Source organism: Dendropsophus ebraccatus, chromosome 5 (assembly GCF_027789765.1).
Source record: "Dendropsophus ebraccatus isolate aDenEbr1 chromosome 5, aDenEbr1.pat, whole genome shotgun sequence".
NCBI lineage: Eukaryota > Metazoa > Chordata > Amphibia > Anura > Hylidae > Dendropsophus > Dendropsophus ebraccatus.
The window spans coordinates 149,496,496-149,512,344 of NC_091458.1; the positions used below are offsets into that span (position 1 = coordinate 149,496,496).

Here is a 15,849-nt window from a genome sequence, read left to right on the forward strand (position 1 = left end):
AGAGGTTTTCTATGGGGATTTCCTGCTGCTCTGGACAGTTCCTGACATGGACAAAGGTGGCAGCAGAGAGCACTGTGTCAGACTGTAAACAATACACCACTTCCTGCAGGACATACAGCAGATATAGATAGACATGTTATTGAGAATGGCAATAAAGTTTTGTGAGCTTTCAGGTTAACTATAAACCTCTTTATTTTCGTAGTTGCCGTCACCATTTCGCTGCCAGAGATCTCTTCCACTGTCCTGCCGAACAGCCACACGCGAGTAAAGAGATGTTCGTGTAATAACTGGATGGACAAGGAATGTATATATTTTTGTCACCTGGACATTATATGGATAAACACAGGAAGGTGAGTATATAAGCCTCTGTACTGTGACGGTAGAATGTAGACTATTGGGGGAGATTTATCAAACTGGTGTAAAGTGAAACTGGCTCAGTCGCCCCGAGCAACCAATCAGATTCCTCCTTTCATTTTCCAAAGAGTCTGTGAGGAATGAAAGGTGGAATCTGATTGGTTGCTAGGGGCAACTGAGCCAGTTTCACTTTACACCAGTTTGATAAATCTCCCCCCTATGAGTCGAATTACACTGGGAGATTATCGTGCAAAAAATCATTATATCGTTCGAATTTAAGTGACCAAACGACCAACGAGAAGTCAACATCCCTCATTAAAGAGGAGGTCCAACTAACACTAAAATCGGCAATCAGGCTTGGGGGGTGGTAGTGGGGGGTGAGTTCACTTTTTTATTGTTTTCTTCCCGTTTGCCTGCCGGTTTTAATCGTTCACTAATCTTTCGGTGTATGTACACATGGGGGGAAATTTATCAAACATGGTGTAAAGTGAACTGGCTCAGCTGCCCCTAGCAACCAATCAGATTCCACTTTTCATTTTCCAATGAGTCTGTGAGGAATTAAAGGTGGAATCTGATTGGTTGCTAGGGGCAACTGAGCCAGTTTCACTTCACACCATGTTTGATAAATCTCCCCCATGGTGTAATCACTAAGGAGCGAATTACAACCGAGGATAGGACAGCCGCAATAACGATCTAATGTAACCAAAGCCTATTGTTCCATGTATTTCGGTGAATGATTTCAGGTCATTTGCAAAAGCTCTCGTTTATCGTTAGTTGGCGAAAATGAAAAGGGGTTCTATTAGACAAAGCGATTTTTAACAATTAACGATCGCAAACGAGATCATTTATCATTAACCTGAAATCGTTCACCATATTACATAGCACGATAGTCGTTACTATGATCGTTTACTCCATCTGATCCCAGCAAAAGAATGAACGGTGTGGAATAATGCTGCGTTTACATGAAATGATTATCGTTCAAATTTTCGCCATGTTCGCCAAGTTGCTAAAAATTCGCAGATCGCTTTGTGTAAACAGTCTTTCACCGATTCACCCTATGTGTAAGATTGGCTTAACCTCTTAAGGACGCATGACGTACCGGTACGTCATGCGTCCGCAAGAGGTGTTTAGAGCTGGGCCACGCGGCGACCCCGCTCTGAACTGCCACAATCCCAGGTGCCGCGTATAGCCTGGAACCGCGGCTATTAGGGGGCACGGTCTAATCGCCGTGCCCGCTAATTCAGTAATCGGATGCAGCTGTCAAAGTTGACAGCTGCATCCGATTACTGTATGCAGCACTTCCCTGGTGTCTAGTGGGGTGGATCGCTCCTCCGGGACAACGTGATCCACACATCCTGCTCCGGCCGGGGTCTTCGCCAAAATGGCGCTGATCCCGGCTCGGCACTCGGATGCTTTCGGCTGCAGCAGCCGAAAGCAAACGAGTGCCGATCTCATTGATTTTTGCTGTATAAGTATACAGCAAAGATCTCAATGAGAGATCAGTGTGTATATACTAGAAGTCCCCCAGGGGGAATAACCCTAACCCCAGGGGGAATAACCCTAACCCCAGGGGGGGAATAATCCTAACCGCAGGGGGGAATAATCCTAACCCCAGGGGGGAATAACCCTAACCCCAGGGGGAATAACCCTAACCCCAGGGGGAATAATCCTAACCCCAGGGGGAATAACTCTAACCCCAGGGGGAATAACCCTAACCCCAGGGGGAATAATCCTAACCCCAGGGGGAATAATCCTAACCCCAGGGGGAATAAACCTATCCCCAGGGGGAATAATCCTAACCCCAGGGGGAATAATCCTAACCCCAGGGGGGAATAATCCTAACCCCAGGGGGAATAACTCTAACCCCAGGGGGAATAACCCTAACCCCAGGGGGAATAATCCTAACCCCAAGGGGAATAATCCTAACCCCAGGGGGAATAAACCTATCCCCAGGGGGAATAATCCTAACCCCAGGGGGAATAATCCTAACCCCAGGGGGGAATAATCCTAACCCCAGGGGGAATAACTCTAACCCCAGGGGGAATAACCCTAACCCCAGGGGGAATAATCCTAACCCCAGGGGGAATAATCCTAACCCCAGGGGGAATAAACCTATCCCCAGGGGGAATAATCCTAACCCCAGGGGGAATAATCCTAACCCCAGGGGGGAATAATCCTAACCCCAGGGGGAATAATCCTAACCCCAGGGGGAATAAACCTATCCCCAGGGGGGAATAATCCTAACCCCAGGGGGAATAATCCTAACCCCAGGGGGACTTCTAGTATAAGTGTAAAAAAAAAAAAAAAAGAGTTGTTAAAAAAAGTGTTGTTATTAGTAAAAAGCCCCCTCCCCTAATAAAAGTCTGAATCACCCCCCTTTTCCCATGTTTTAAATAAAAGTAACTAAATAAATAAATAAACATGTTTGCTATGGCCGCGTGCGTAATTGCCCAAACTATTAATTAATCTCATTCCTGATCTCGCACGGTAAATGGTGTAAGCGCAAAAAATTTGTGGTCATTTTTGGTCGCATCAAATCCAAAAAAAATGTAATAAAAAGCGATCAAAAAGTTGCATATGCGCAATCAAGGTACCGATAGAAAGAACCCATCATGGCGCAAAAAATGACACCTGACACAGCTCCATAGACCAAAGGATAAAAGCGCTATAAGCCTGGGAATGGAGCGATCTTAAGGAACATATATTTGTTAACATTGGTTTGAATTTTTTACAGGCCATCAGATACAATATAAGTTATACATGTTATATATTGTTGTAATCGTAACGACTTGAGGAACATGCATAAAAAGTCAGTTTTACCTCAGGGCGAATAGCGTACAAACAAATACCCCTTAAATAAAAGAAATGTGTTTTTTTTCACTTCAATTTCACCACACATTGAATTTTATTCTGGTTTCGCAGTGTACTTTATGCAAAAATTCAGCCTGTCATTGCAAAGTACAATTAGTGAGGCAAAAAATAAGGGCTCATGTGGGTTTCTAGGTGGAAAAATGCAAGTGCTATGACCTTGTAAACACAAGAAGGAAAAAACTAAAACGCAAAAACAAATATTGGCTCCGTCCTTAAGAGGTTAAGCAATCTTAAAACGATCGCAATAACAATTTTTCCAAATGATATATCGTTCCGTCTAAACGCTGATCGTTATAAAAAAACACATTGTTATTTCAAAATCGTTAACCGTTCGATTGGGCGATTTATCGCTCCGTGTAAACGCAGCATTACACTAAACGATTAGAGAACGATTAAAAATTATTTTAGGGTCAGATCTAAATGAACGATCAACGACACACAAACGATTTTTAGATTGCTGCCTGTAATTACACGGAGCGATTATTGTTTTATTTTGAATGATATAAAGATTTTCTGCACGATAATCGTCCAGTGTAATAGGGCCCTTAGACATGTGGTACAACAGACATTGCAGGCAGTGGCTTCGGTACAATACGTTCTTTGTCCTTGTGCTATCTGTACCCAGTTCAATCTCCTGCTTTTCACGGCAACATACATATATTCAGTGTTAGTGTCTCACGTCATGGTGGCTACTGCCGATCTTGAATAATATGTCCTCTTCTTTACCTATCCTTGTAGCCAAATGCTTCCCTATGGCCTAGGGAGCCCAAAAAGGCGCAGGAAGAGGGCGTCTAATCGGTGTCAATGTAAGGACGTGAAGGACAATACCTGCAATGGTTTCTGCCAGAATACAGCCTGGTAAGTGATGATGGGCGATGCCCTCTATTCTACCCTCTACTTGTGTGACCTGTGATTGTGAATAACCCGTCAGGTGTAGTTCAAGGGTATGTTCACGCATGCTGGAGTTTCATTGCGTTAACGCAATAAAGGACGGCTGGACAGCAATGAACCCTAACATCAGAATTCCAACTGGTCAGGGGGATTGCCATCCTATGCACTCCCTCCATTAAATTTCAGATCAACCCCACGGACCCCCATACCCACAACTGCGGCTATGACAAAAAATTACCACCCAGTAACCAACCAATTATGGAGGGAGGGTGTTAAGGCCCTATTTCACGGAACGATTATCGGCCGTATTCGGCCGCTATGGACGATAATCGTCCCGTGGAATAGAGTGCAACGATCCGCCGACATCGTTCATGTCGGCTGATCGTTGCAGTCGCTTGTTTTTCAACATGTTGAAAAACAAGCGACTGATACAGCAACGATTTTCTGCCGTTGCTCCGTTGAATAGGACGCTGCTGTATCCTATGGGCTGCCTGGACGATCAGCGATCACCCGGGCAGCCCCCCTGCAGCTCCCTGCCGCCCCCTCCCACACTCACCCGCTCGCTGCAGCCATGTAGAATAGCGGCGGCAGCGAGCGGGGAATGAGGAGCAAACGAGTGCTGAGAGCGCTCGTTTGCTCCTCTAGACGGCCTGTGGAATAGGGGCTTTACTCTTTCTACCATTCCTCCTCACGTGTGCTGGGTGAGGAGGGAAGGAGGGCCTATTATGCCATACCAACCCCACCGCTAGAAATTCCCACGCGTACTAGTCCCACCTCACAGTTAACCCTATCCTCGATGTTTTCCTGTCATGGCAGCTTCCCACTCACTTGGGGGTCGCGTCTAACCTTACTTTATTGTACAAATGATGGTCGTCATTGTGAATCAACAGCCTTTATTTCGCGATTAAACGGCCAAAGAAAGACGTTGTGAGAATATAGCCTAGCGCAGGTGCAGGAGGGAAGACATTGACAACAGTCGTTTTGTGGATCGTCCCCCTGCCATTTATAGAAAACTTTATAAGAACAATTAGTGTCTTCAAATACAAACATTTAAAAAGCAGAAATATACAGGCAATGTTCACACATAGTATTTCCGTCAGTCTTTTTTGGCACATCTTTCTACTATAATTTTGCCTCATTTGCTCTTGATTTTGGCTACAAATACTGACAGAAATATCATGTTTGAATATAGCCTAAAACCAAGTTGCATAGCATGGGGATTAAAAAATCCTATCATATTCATATATCAATGTAGTACTGATGTTAAATTGGTTTTAATTGGTTGCACATTGGTTTTAATCAGTATCTCTATGGCTTTGTTCACACATGGGGGGAGATTTGCAAACGAATGCCAATCAGCAGGATCAGTGCTCGTTTGGTGTGCCTTTTCACAGCACAACAAATTAAGGGTCCAGGGCTGCATGAATGATACTTGTATCATTCGTGCAGCCTGGGAAACTGACAGCACAGATATGTGTATATTGGGGTCTGGGATATGTATATATGTTTAAAGATCATAAGATGACATCTTCCCCAGTCAGGCTGCCAGTTGTATCTTCAGGCCCTGCCTCCTGGCTATAAATGATTCTTCTGGTGGCGGGGCCTAAAGATTCAGCTGGCGGCCGGACTGGAGGACTGAAGGAGACGTGCCAAATAACTGCTTTTCAAAAAAGCCCCGTGCCGACGCTGAGCAGCTAAGAAAAAAAAAAAAAAAAAAAGCTATGTACCTCATGTGCTTTGCAATTTTATATGAATTCACTGTCTGGGCTTTGTCATATGATTAGCATTACCAGGCTTAATCCGATTGTGTGCGACAAGAAAAACACCTCAAATGAAGCCTGGTAATTCTAATCACATACTAAGCCTGGACATTTAATTGAGATAAAATTGCAGAATCCAAAAAATCAAGGCTATAGGCTGTAATTATGCAAATAGACAAATGTAACAAAACTGTGAATGTGTAAACGCAGCCTAAAACCGATGCAGAAATGCAGTTATATCATGTTTATGTAAAGCTGGCTTATAGGTGATTACTGGCAGGGACTGTAGGACAATCCGCAGTCAGCTTATCGTCTTGGTTCCTTTTTAATGGAATTGAATTGCCTAAAGCTGCTCTACAGTGATGAAGGGTATATAACCCCGAAACAGCTGTCTGCAGGTGGGCGGTCTTTCCTTTTGGAGAGATGCTTAGCTTGGCAGATATCCCCAGTCAAGGTTATAAGACTCCTAGATGGAGTGAAACACTGACTTGAATGGACATCACTTTTCCTAAGTGGTCTGAGAACTATTTGCATATCCTCTCTTCCTAGAATTCCCAGTGGAGTAGAAATGGCTTTTTAGGCTCCTATTAGATGGGCCGATGACACCCCATCAATAATGTAAACGAGCACTGATCTGCTATTCACAGCTTAATTATCATATAGCAAGGGCTGCACAGACGTCCTTAGCGATGTCCGTGCAGCCCTTGCCCTAAAATGCTGGAGTCCGATCGTTTGGAATTTGATTACCGGTGGCTGACGAAGTTGGATGCAGCCTTAGGCCTTATTCACACATTCAGTATTGTTTTCAAATCCGTAGAGTCCTCATGCTATCCATCTGTACAATCTGCTAAAAAAAAATTTTTTTGTACTGACTGCACAACTTACAATAACTGCACAACTGACTGCACAACATCATAATAATAAGTCTCTACCCTGCCTTTTCCCGAACATTAAATTTTTTTTTTGTCCACATTTTACATTTATTCTTTATGGGTCCAGTCACACATACAGAATCTGCAGCAAATGTGTGAATGAACCCTTACGGGTATTTTCCAAAATGTGAAAAACTTGGGAAAAGGAGGAAAATGTGTAAAAATAACAAAAGAATCATTACTCACCTGATAAGTCTCGAACTGTTTTAGCACCACTGCTGCTTATTGTTTACGTGGCTTTAGCTATGACATGCCTGTATAGTCATGTGACCGCAGCAACCAATCAATGGCCAATCAAAGGCCCTTTAAATAAAAATAAAATAAATCTTTGTAAGCATTTACTAAAAAAAAAAGAAGAAGAAAAGAAACATAACAAAAAAGCTCTGTAACTGGTAAGCATCCATCTTTTTTGTCTGGATGGCGTCAGTAAAAAGCAACCAGAATGCCAGCCACCTTATATTGCGCCAATAAAAAACATGTAATAAAGCAATAAAAGAAACACACATTTAACCTGATCATTACAAATTCCTCTTTTCAGACAATTTTTTTTTTTTTTTTAGCTATAATAGCGGATAATATAATTTATTAGCTTTTTTCGTAACATAGCATTGAGTATGACTAAATCACTTGCATCTTTTTTTTTTAGGGCTACTGCTGATAATAAACCAAGATCAAGTAAAGAAATAATACCAGTCAACAACTTAAGCGTTAAGACGTCTCAAGTCCATCTTTTGCGTGTTCTCCGGTAAGAGCGCCATTTATACCATTCAGTTAATAGGAGTTATGATATAAAAGTATAATATAAGAAGCAGCGTCTGCTTATCTGTGTAAAGGTAATAAATGTGTAACCATACAAAGCAATCAAAGTTAATTGGTAAAGTTCACTATTATGTACAAGGATGGGAGGGAAAATTCTTTGGCATGTGCAGTTCTTGGCACTATATTACATTTAAGTATAATTTCAGCATAGAGCAACCTCGCAGAATTTATTATAGCCAAACAATTTTTATAGGAGAGCAGAGGTGAGAGAATTCAGACCAGTACTTGCCTACATTGTAGAATAGTTTTTAAAACCCCACAGATTGAAGACACTCTGAGGACAACGCATCTGGCTGCATACACTCCATACTCCATTCCTCTTAATATGAAGGAGATCCCATTGGGAAGGAGTTAAGTGAAATGCACAGCATCACCACTTAACCCCATGGAGATCTATACAGATTACTGTTTTCTGTAGAGGGGCAGGATAACTTTTAAAATGACAGTGTTCTGCTCCCTCACTCTGTCTTGTCCTAACTCCAAGGTCTTGAGGACAATATAAAGAGGAAAAAAAACCTTATCTGGCAACAAGCCACACCCACAAACAATGTCCACAATAGGCCACACCTCCACAAAACACACGCACAATAAGCCACACCCCTCTTTGTCAAAGGCACAGTACAAGTGTGCAAATTGAGGAGTCCAACAGTGCAGTGACCACTCTGCAAGAGGTAGGAAATAGCACAAAGAGAAAACAGACACAGGAACAGTTAGATTCAAACCACGTCACAGTGAACGAGGCAGAGAGCGATTCTCACTTAAAGGCGCAGTATCCTATTAATCTCTTAAAGCAAGTTCACGTGGATGCATGTAAATAAGGTAAACTACCACCATGCGACATCGCACAGTGACTGTTTAACTTTAAGTGATGTCAGCAAGTGGTGACAGGTCCCATCAACCAGCCAGGGACCTATCACCACTCACCAGTGCCAGGGATCTCTGCCCTTTTAGGCAGACCAATTGCAGTGTGAAATGACAGGAGGGGCTGGCTTCTGACAACTCTTCCTGCTCTGATCTCCTCCATTGTGCATAAAAGTTCAGAGGGGGGGGGGGGGGGGGGAAGAAGAGCCCTGGAGAAAAGTAATATATAACACACACAACACACAAGTGAACCCCTCCCTTACCTGTCCCCTGTTACTGTATCTAATCATTACCCCTGCCCCTTGTTGATGTACCGAATAGTCTCCCCTGTTGCTGTAACTAATAGTCTTCTGTGTTGCCATACCAGATGGTTTCCCCTATCCACCATTACTGTACCTATAGTCACCCCTCTTACTGTACATAACAGTTGTCCCTGTCCCCTGTTGCTGTATCTGATTGTCGCCCTTGATACTGTACCAGAGCATTAGCCCTGTTAGTGTATGTGATTGTCACTCCTGTTACTGTACCTGATTGTTGCCACCGTTACTGTATGTGAAATTAAAAAAAAAATCTGCTAAACTTCTGCGCCCTATAACATTCTAAAAAGTAAAGGGACTTTTACCAAATAATGCAGAGATTTGAAGAATAGATCTTAGTCCTTAACGCCCAAAGTGGTTGCAGAGTTAATGGGTTAAATACAGTATGTCACATTTGAGCTGTTGGCCTGCAAGGTTTGCACTCTTTCTGGACCTTTATCTGCTCTGTAGTTCTGTCTCTTCTGTGCACATCCCACTAGCGGCCTCCTCCTCCTCCAATTACTTTGGTCGCTTACCTATTGGTTCACCATTCTCTCCTATAGTATAGTCTCCCTGTCTCTCAAGCAGTGGTGACGAGTGGTAGTGCCAGCATCTCAGCCTAGCAGTCACAAAGCTTACAACTTGTCAGGGTGTTTCATACTTGTTGGGACACACGTTTGTAGTAACTCGGACTCCTCTTCCATCAGAACTCTAGCTCAAATACTGCAACGGCTACCTAGAAAACTATGGGGGTCCACGTTGAGTCCCTAGCAGCATGGCAAGCAAAATGGGAATTTCCCAGCACCACGCTGGCTTGGAACAATCAAACCGGTGTCATTGGTTAACAAGTGATCATTTGGGTCGAGGTTGGCCATTGTCACCAAATGAATTCCACATATACAGTATGGGTACTTTTAATAGTGCGCATTATTATATCTATTTGAAGTATCAGTGAAAAAAAAAACGCAAAGGAAAGTTACATAAGAAGGCCGTCTGCTTCTGTTTACTCATGTGGCCTCACCTAAATCTTAACTTTTACCTTCTGTTCCTCCCCAGTTTATAGGCACTGGAAGGACACAAATTGCCCTATAAAAATTACATAGATAAGAGGTATAAACAAATGTGAAATTGAATTCCTCTGCAGTGGATTTCAAGGACTTGAGTATTGCTGAGGAAAGCTAAGCAACATTTGTACTGTGCTTGTACACAAAGGAAACGCAACCACTGCTTGGCAGGCAAAGAAGCCCTAAGCAATACTTTCTGTAAAGGTCAATTCTATGACTAAATCAGCGGGAACAATAAAATATTAATCTATTAATGAAAAATTATAGGCAACTAAATCCTAATGATCACTGCTACCGCGTGTCTCCGAAAATAAGACAGGATCTTATAATATTCTCCTCTGAAAAAGGGCTAGGGCTTATTTTCAGGGTAGGTCTTATTTTCATAGAAACAAAGTATTCCCCTACACTGTATCCCCACTCTATGGTAGATAGCCGCCAGACTGTATGTCCCACTGTTGTTAGGTCTCTATACTGTAAGTCCCTCTGTAGTTAGGCCTTCATCCATAAGCATTCCCCGCTGCAGGTAGTCCCCATACTGTATACATACTCCCCTCTGTACTTGTTCCCCCATACTGTATACCTCCCCTCTCTGCAGGTAGTGCCTATGCTTTATACCTCCCCCCTCTGTTGTTGTTTCCCTATTATACTGTATACATCCCCCCTCTCTGCAGGTAGTCCCCATACTGCATACATCCCTCTCTGCAGGTAGTCCCCATACTGTATACCTCCCCCTCTGCAGGTAGTCCCCATACTGTATACCTCCCCCTCTGCAGGTATTCCCCATACTGTATACCTCCCCCTCTGCAGGTAGTCCCCATACTGTATACCTCCCCCTCTGCAGGTAGTCCCTATACTGTATACCTCCCCCTCTGCAGGTAGTCCTTATACTGTATACCTCCCCCTCTGCAGGTATTCCCTATACTGTATAGCTCCCCCTCTGCAGGTATTCCCTATACTGTATACCTCCCCCCTATGTAGTTGTTCCCCCATACTGTATACATCACCCTCTGCAGGTAATGCCTATACTGTATACATCCCCCCCCCCTGCAGGTAGTCTCCATACTGTATACTTCCCCCCTGCAGGTGGTCCCCATACTGTATACTTCCCCCCTCAGCAGGTAGTCCCTATACTTTATACCTCCGTTCTACCTCTGTAGTTGTTCCCCCATACTGTATACATCCCCCCTGCAGGTAGTCCCCATACTGTATACATCCCCCCTGCAGGTAGTCCCCATACTGTATACACCCCCCTCAGCAGGTAGTCCCTATACTTTATACCTCCGTCCTCCCTCTGTAGTTGTTCCCCGATACTGTATACATCCCCCAGCAGGTAGCCCTAAAACTGTTTACCTCCCTCCCCCCTCTGTAGTTGTTTCCCCCTACTGTATACCTCCCTTCCCCCCATAGCGTATATGTCCCCCCTTTCTGTAGTTACCCATGTACCCTCCATCCCCCTATGTCCCCTACTGTGCATCTTCTTAACCTCTCCTGCCTCCCCTGAAGCTTTTGCTGAGCAGGTGGGGGCGGAGCATAACAAGTCTGACTCTGATTGGCTGATGCTCAGCCACCCAATGTCAGGGATCTGGTCAGCTGACTGTATCTAGGACTTATTTATGGAGTAGCGCTTATATTCCAAGTCTCCTCCAAATAACAGGCAAAGTGACGCTAGGGCTTATTTTTGGGGTAGGTCTTATTTTCGGAGTAACACTGTAAATCCAATTAGGTTTCTTTTCCACCAAGTATCAAGGATTTAGAAATAAATACTTTGCTTAAAAATATATTAACAGGCATCTTATAATATTCCCTTTTCTTCCGCAGAGATGCTGCTGCTTACAACACGCAGGTGGCCTATGCCAGAAAGCGATTCTCGGGAATTACCTCTACGCTGCCTTTAGTCTCTACAGTGTGGAAAAGAAAAAGATAAAGTAAGAGACATGGAAAGCTAGAAGAAAGACAAAGACAAAGAAAGTCTTGCTTGGTTTCCCTAGCTCTAGTGGCCTCTCTACTACTCATGGAGTATTCGTGCAGAAGAGCAACTCCGGCTGTTCAGCCATCTGGGAAGAGCAGAGCAAAGATTTCCAGTGATAAGGAAAGCGACGGAAACCTAAAGAGGAAAGTTTTACTAAAAAACTGCATATATCTACTAAAGGAGAAAAGAAGAGGAAAACTTTTACTGTAGGTTTAATAGCTGAACAGAGCCCTTATCCTTATCATTGGCCAAACATGCGGAAACAAGGACAGAAAAGGTTTTATTGGGTGTGAATGGAAGTAAAGGAAGTGAAGACCCCATAAAGCAACGGTAGCGTTAGTGTCTCATCGGGACAGGGAGCGGACTTGTAGAACTGTTTGGGTTCTGCAACGTTCTCCGGACCCGAAGCTCGGCATTTGACTCCCGGGATCTACTGTCCTTGGAAGTCCTGGAAAACATGGATGCAGCCTATGGCAGCCCTATAGCCACATCCAACTTCTCCAACCACCAGCAGTCAAATGACAAGCGTTCGGGTTCGGAGAATGTTACAGAGCTTGAACAGTTCGGCAAAGGTGTACATGTATATTTTAACCCAATGGCAGGTTGACTGAAAAAAGCTACTGATTCTTGGCTTGGGTTTTAATGTTTGTTTTTTTTTTTTTTGTCTGAGATATGGCTGGGCATGCCACAATATATACCTCTGCCGATGAAAAATTGCAACTTGAATGGAGGTCAAAAAGACACTTTTATTTTGGTATTTGCCAGGTGATTGGGTCTATGAATAAGTTAGCTCTATGTATGAAATGGACACACAGAGGCTTTACCTCAATATAGTACCCTGTACCATGTACCAGTAAACCACTTACCTTCATATAATGGGTTTTGATCTTGTAATGTTCCTGTTTAACACTAATCCCTTGTATAGCACTCTGGACTTAACGGTGCTTTATAAATAATAATAATAATAATAATAATAATAATAATAATAATATTTGCATCTTTCCTCTAGGTATTCAATTTTTTGCAAACAGTTTTGCGATATACTCTCTTTATTTAAAACTTTTAAATCAGTGTTATACATACAACTAAACAGTGCTCCGTGACAATATTTGGTCTTTTCTCGCTTCAAAAAAAAGAGACCAAACACAGGAAGTCCTCGTCCTTTGCCGTTCACACAAGGAAAGAGGCCTGTTCATCATGCAGGTTGTATATCAGCTGAGGGCAATTATCTTAGGATGATTATATTATTAACGTTTACTAATTCTATTATCAGCTCTGAAGCTTACCAGGAGACAATGCTCTTTGTTATGCAGCAGTTCAGTCAGTATAATGTCACTGTGTGGTTACAGAGGTTTTAGTGCTGTTTGACAGGAGAGCCGACCATACAATGTGAGAATCCCCAGGATTCTCTGCTACTGAATGTGGGCATGCAGCAGCTGTACACATGCGTAGTGAAGGGAGACACCTAGTGGCCATATGTCTAACATTAATTTAAACATAGAAAAAAAAATTAAGAGAATAGATGGCAAAACTGCTTGTGATCACAACCCCTGTCGATTTATTGAAAAATGTTTTTGCGACAGGTACGATGCTTTAAAAAGAGAGGAAGAGCTTTTATCCATTGCTGGACCATTGGCTGTATTTTTTTCTCATATACATATCCAGCATCTGTAAAAATAAAAAATAAATAAGAATAGGATGGACTCTGATACTAATGACATCCAATTGACAGGAGAGTATGTGCCGCTTATACACATAGATATCAAAAATAATACTTTATAGTGGTACTCCGGAGAAATTATTTTTAAATTATTTTTAAATTAACTTGTGCCAGAAAGTTATACAGATTTCTAAGTTACTTCTATTTATCTTAAGTTTTCCAGTACTTAGCAGCTGCTGTATGTCCTGCAGGAACTGGTGTATTCTTTCCAGTCTGACACAGCGCTCTCTGCTGCCACCTCTGTCCATGTCAGGAACTGTCCAGAGCAGTAGCAAATCCCCATAGAAAACCTCTCCTGCTCTGGACAGTTCCTGACATGGACAGAGATGGCAGCAGAGAGCACTGTGTCAGACTGGAAAGAATACACCACTTCCTGCAGGATACACGGCAGCTGATAAGTACTGGAAGACCGGAGAAGTAATTTACAAATCTGTATAACATTCTGAATGACAGGAGCTGGATACTTGGCCTTATCTGGGCAGAGAAAGCTTCTAGCAGCCTAACTTATATAAGCTCAGCAGCAGCAGTTGGGGTCAGAGGGCGTTTTGTAACCGCGCACCTCTCTGAATGTCACACCTAGGTCACCTTAGGAACCAAGGGATTGTCGATAAGATAAGTTGAAGTATATGAAGTGACATCTCTGTATGTAATTTATGTCATAGCAATTATTATCCACACAGAAGGTTATCTGATCTGCACTGTAATTATTAGTCAGTGACGATTTTATCTACTGTGTGATGGAAAGTATGGAAGCCCAGGATGTCCTCCTCCAGTCCTGGCAGATGTGGCTTCAGACAGGTCCCAGGTGGACCAAAACATCAGTTTTTTCTCTGTGGACGGTCATAAAATTAGCCTTCTTTACTTGTCCCCGATTTAAGGCCCTATTACACGGAACGATTATCGGCCATTACGGCCAATAATCGTCCTGTGGCCTCCCCTGCACTTGCCCGCTCGCTGCCGCCAGGTGGCAGCAAGTGGGGAACAAGGAACAAACGAGCGCTGACAGCGTTCGTTTGCTCCTCTTGTAATAGGGGTTTAGTCAGCACTAGAGATGAGCGAACCGGGTTCAGGTTAAACGTTCGGCATTTGATTAGCGGGGGCTGCTGAACTTGGATAAAGCTCTAAGGTTGTCTGGAAAACATGGATACAGCCAATGACTATATCCATGATTTCCACATAGCCTTAGGGCTTTATCCAACTTCAGCAGCCCCCGCTAATCAAATGCCAAACGTTCGTGTTCGGATGGACTCCAGCATGCTCCAGGTTCGCTCATCTCTGCTCATTTTAGTGGCAGAGTGTACACAAAACATACGATGTAGACAGCATAATACTTGTAGGAGAAGGAGTAAGGGCGCCCTCACACATCCTTTTTGTATGGCTTTTTTCCCCAAAAAAACTACCAAAAAAACTACCAATTCGTTTTTGTTTTTTTGTTCTTGTTTTTTTATGCATTTGGATTTTTTCTGGCGCTTTTGACTTTATGTGCGAAGCATCTTTTTTGTGGTCTAGGCGTTTTTGTGTGCTGAACTTTTTTTTTCCTCTGCCATCACATAACTTAGCTGCTGGACCACAAAAGGTGACAAAAGCGGCAGAAAAAAAAAAGACACATACTCAGCAATGGCGTTTTTGAGACAACCAGAACCTTCCCATTGATGTGTATGGGAGGAAAAACACCACAGTTTGCAAAAAAACAAAAAAACGCCACCCCACAGCATGCTGCGTCAAAAATGGCAAAAAGGAGAGAATAACGCCCCTACCCCCCCCCCCCCAAAAAAAAAATGCCATGTATGTAAGACATTTCATAAACTTCCACTGACCTCCACGACATCAGGCCACTGGCATTTTTATTGGCGTTTTCCCAAGATTTTAAGGCGGTGTGAAGCCAGACTTTTTAGATTTTCTACAGATTCAGGTTTGCAGTGTATTTGTCTTAGTTTTGACCTGTTGTGTATGGGTTGTCATACTTTGGCAATTGTCTTTATTTTTCGAGAATGAACATTATCTGTAGCACTGTAATCCTTATAACATATACTGTAAACTATGCGACTCACTCAATAAAGTTCATCAGGAAAAGACACCGATTGCTCATTGCAAGATATTACTCTTTGTCGTTTATTCTTCATTGCATATCTGTGTACCCAACAACCGATCCATCTTAGGGCCAGCACTGTCCAAGCAGAATTTAGGAGTCTGCATGTACACTTAAAGCGATAAGGTGGCCACCAAGCCACCCCCCACCCCCCCCCCCAAACTGCTGGTACGGTCCGTTTGATGAGAATGAGTCAATCCTGGTGGTGTCTTTTGCTCTCGAT

General features: G+C 43.2%; 1 protein-coding gene across 1 annotated transcript in view; it reads left to right on the plus strand.

Annotated features, from left to right (window-relative positions):
* EDN2 (endothelin 2) overlaps positions 1–13,821 on the plus strand; it is a 23,231-nt gene extending 9,410 nt beyond the window's left edge. The window contains exons 2-5 of the mRNA XM_069972626.1: positions 203–350; positions 3,964–4,083; positions 7,455–7,553; positions 11,667–13,821. Of these exons, the coding sequence (XP_069828727.1) occupies positions 203–350; positions 3,964–4,083; positions 7,455–7,553; positions 11,667–11,772 (473 nt within the window). The 3' untranslated portion in view covers positions 11,773–13,821. The remainder of the gene's footprint in view (positions 1–202; positions 351–3,963; positions 4,084–7,454; positions 7,554–11,666) is intronic.
* Positions 13,822–15,849: the final 2,028 nt, after the last annotated feature.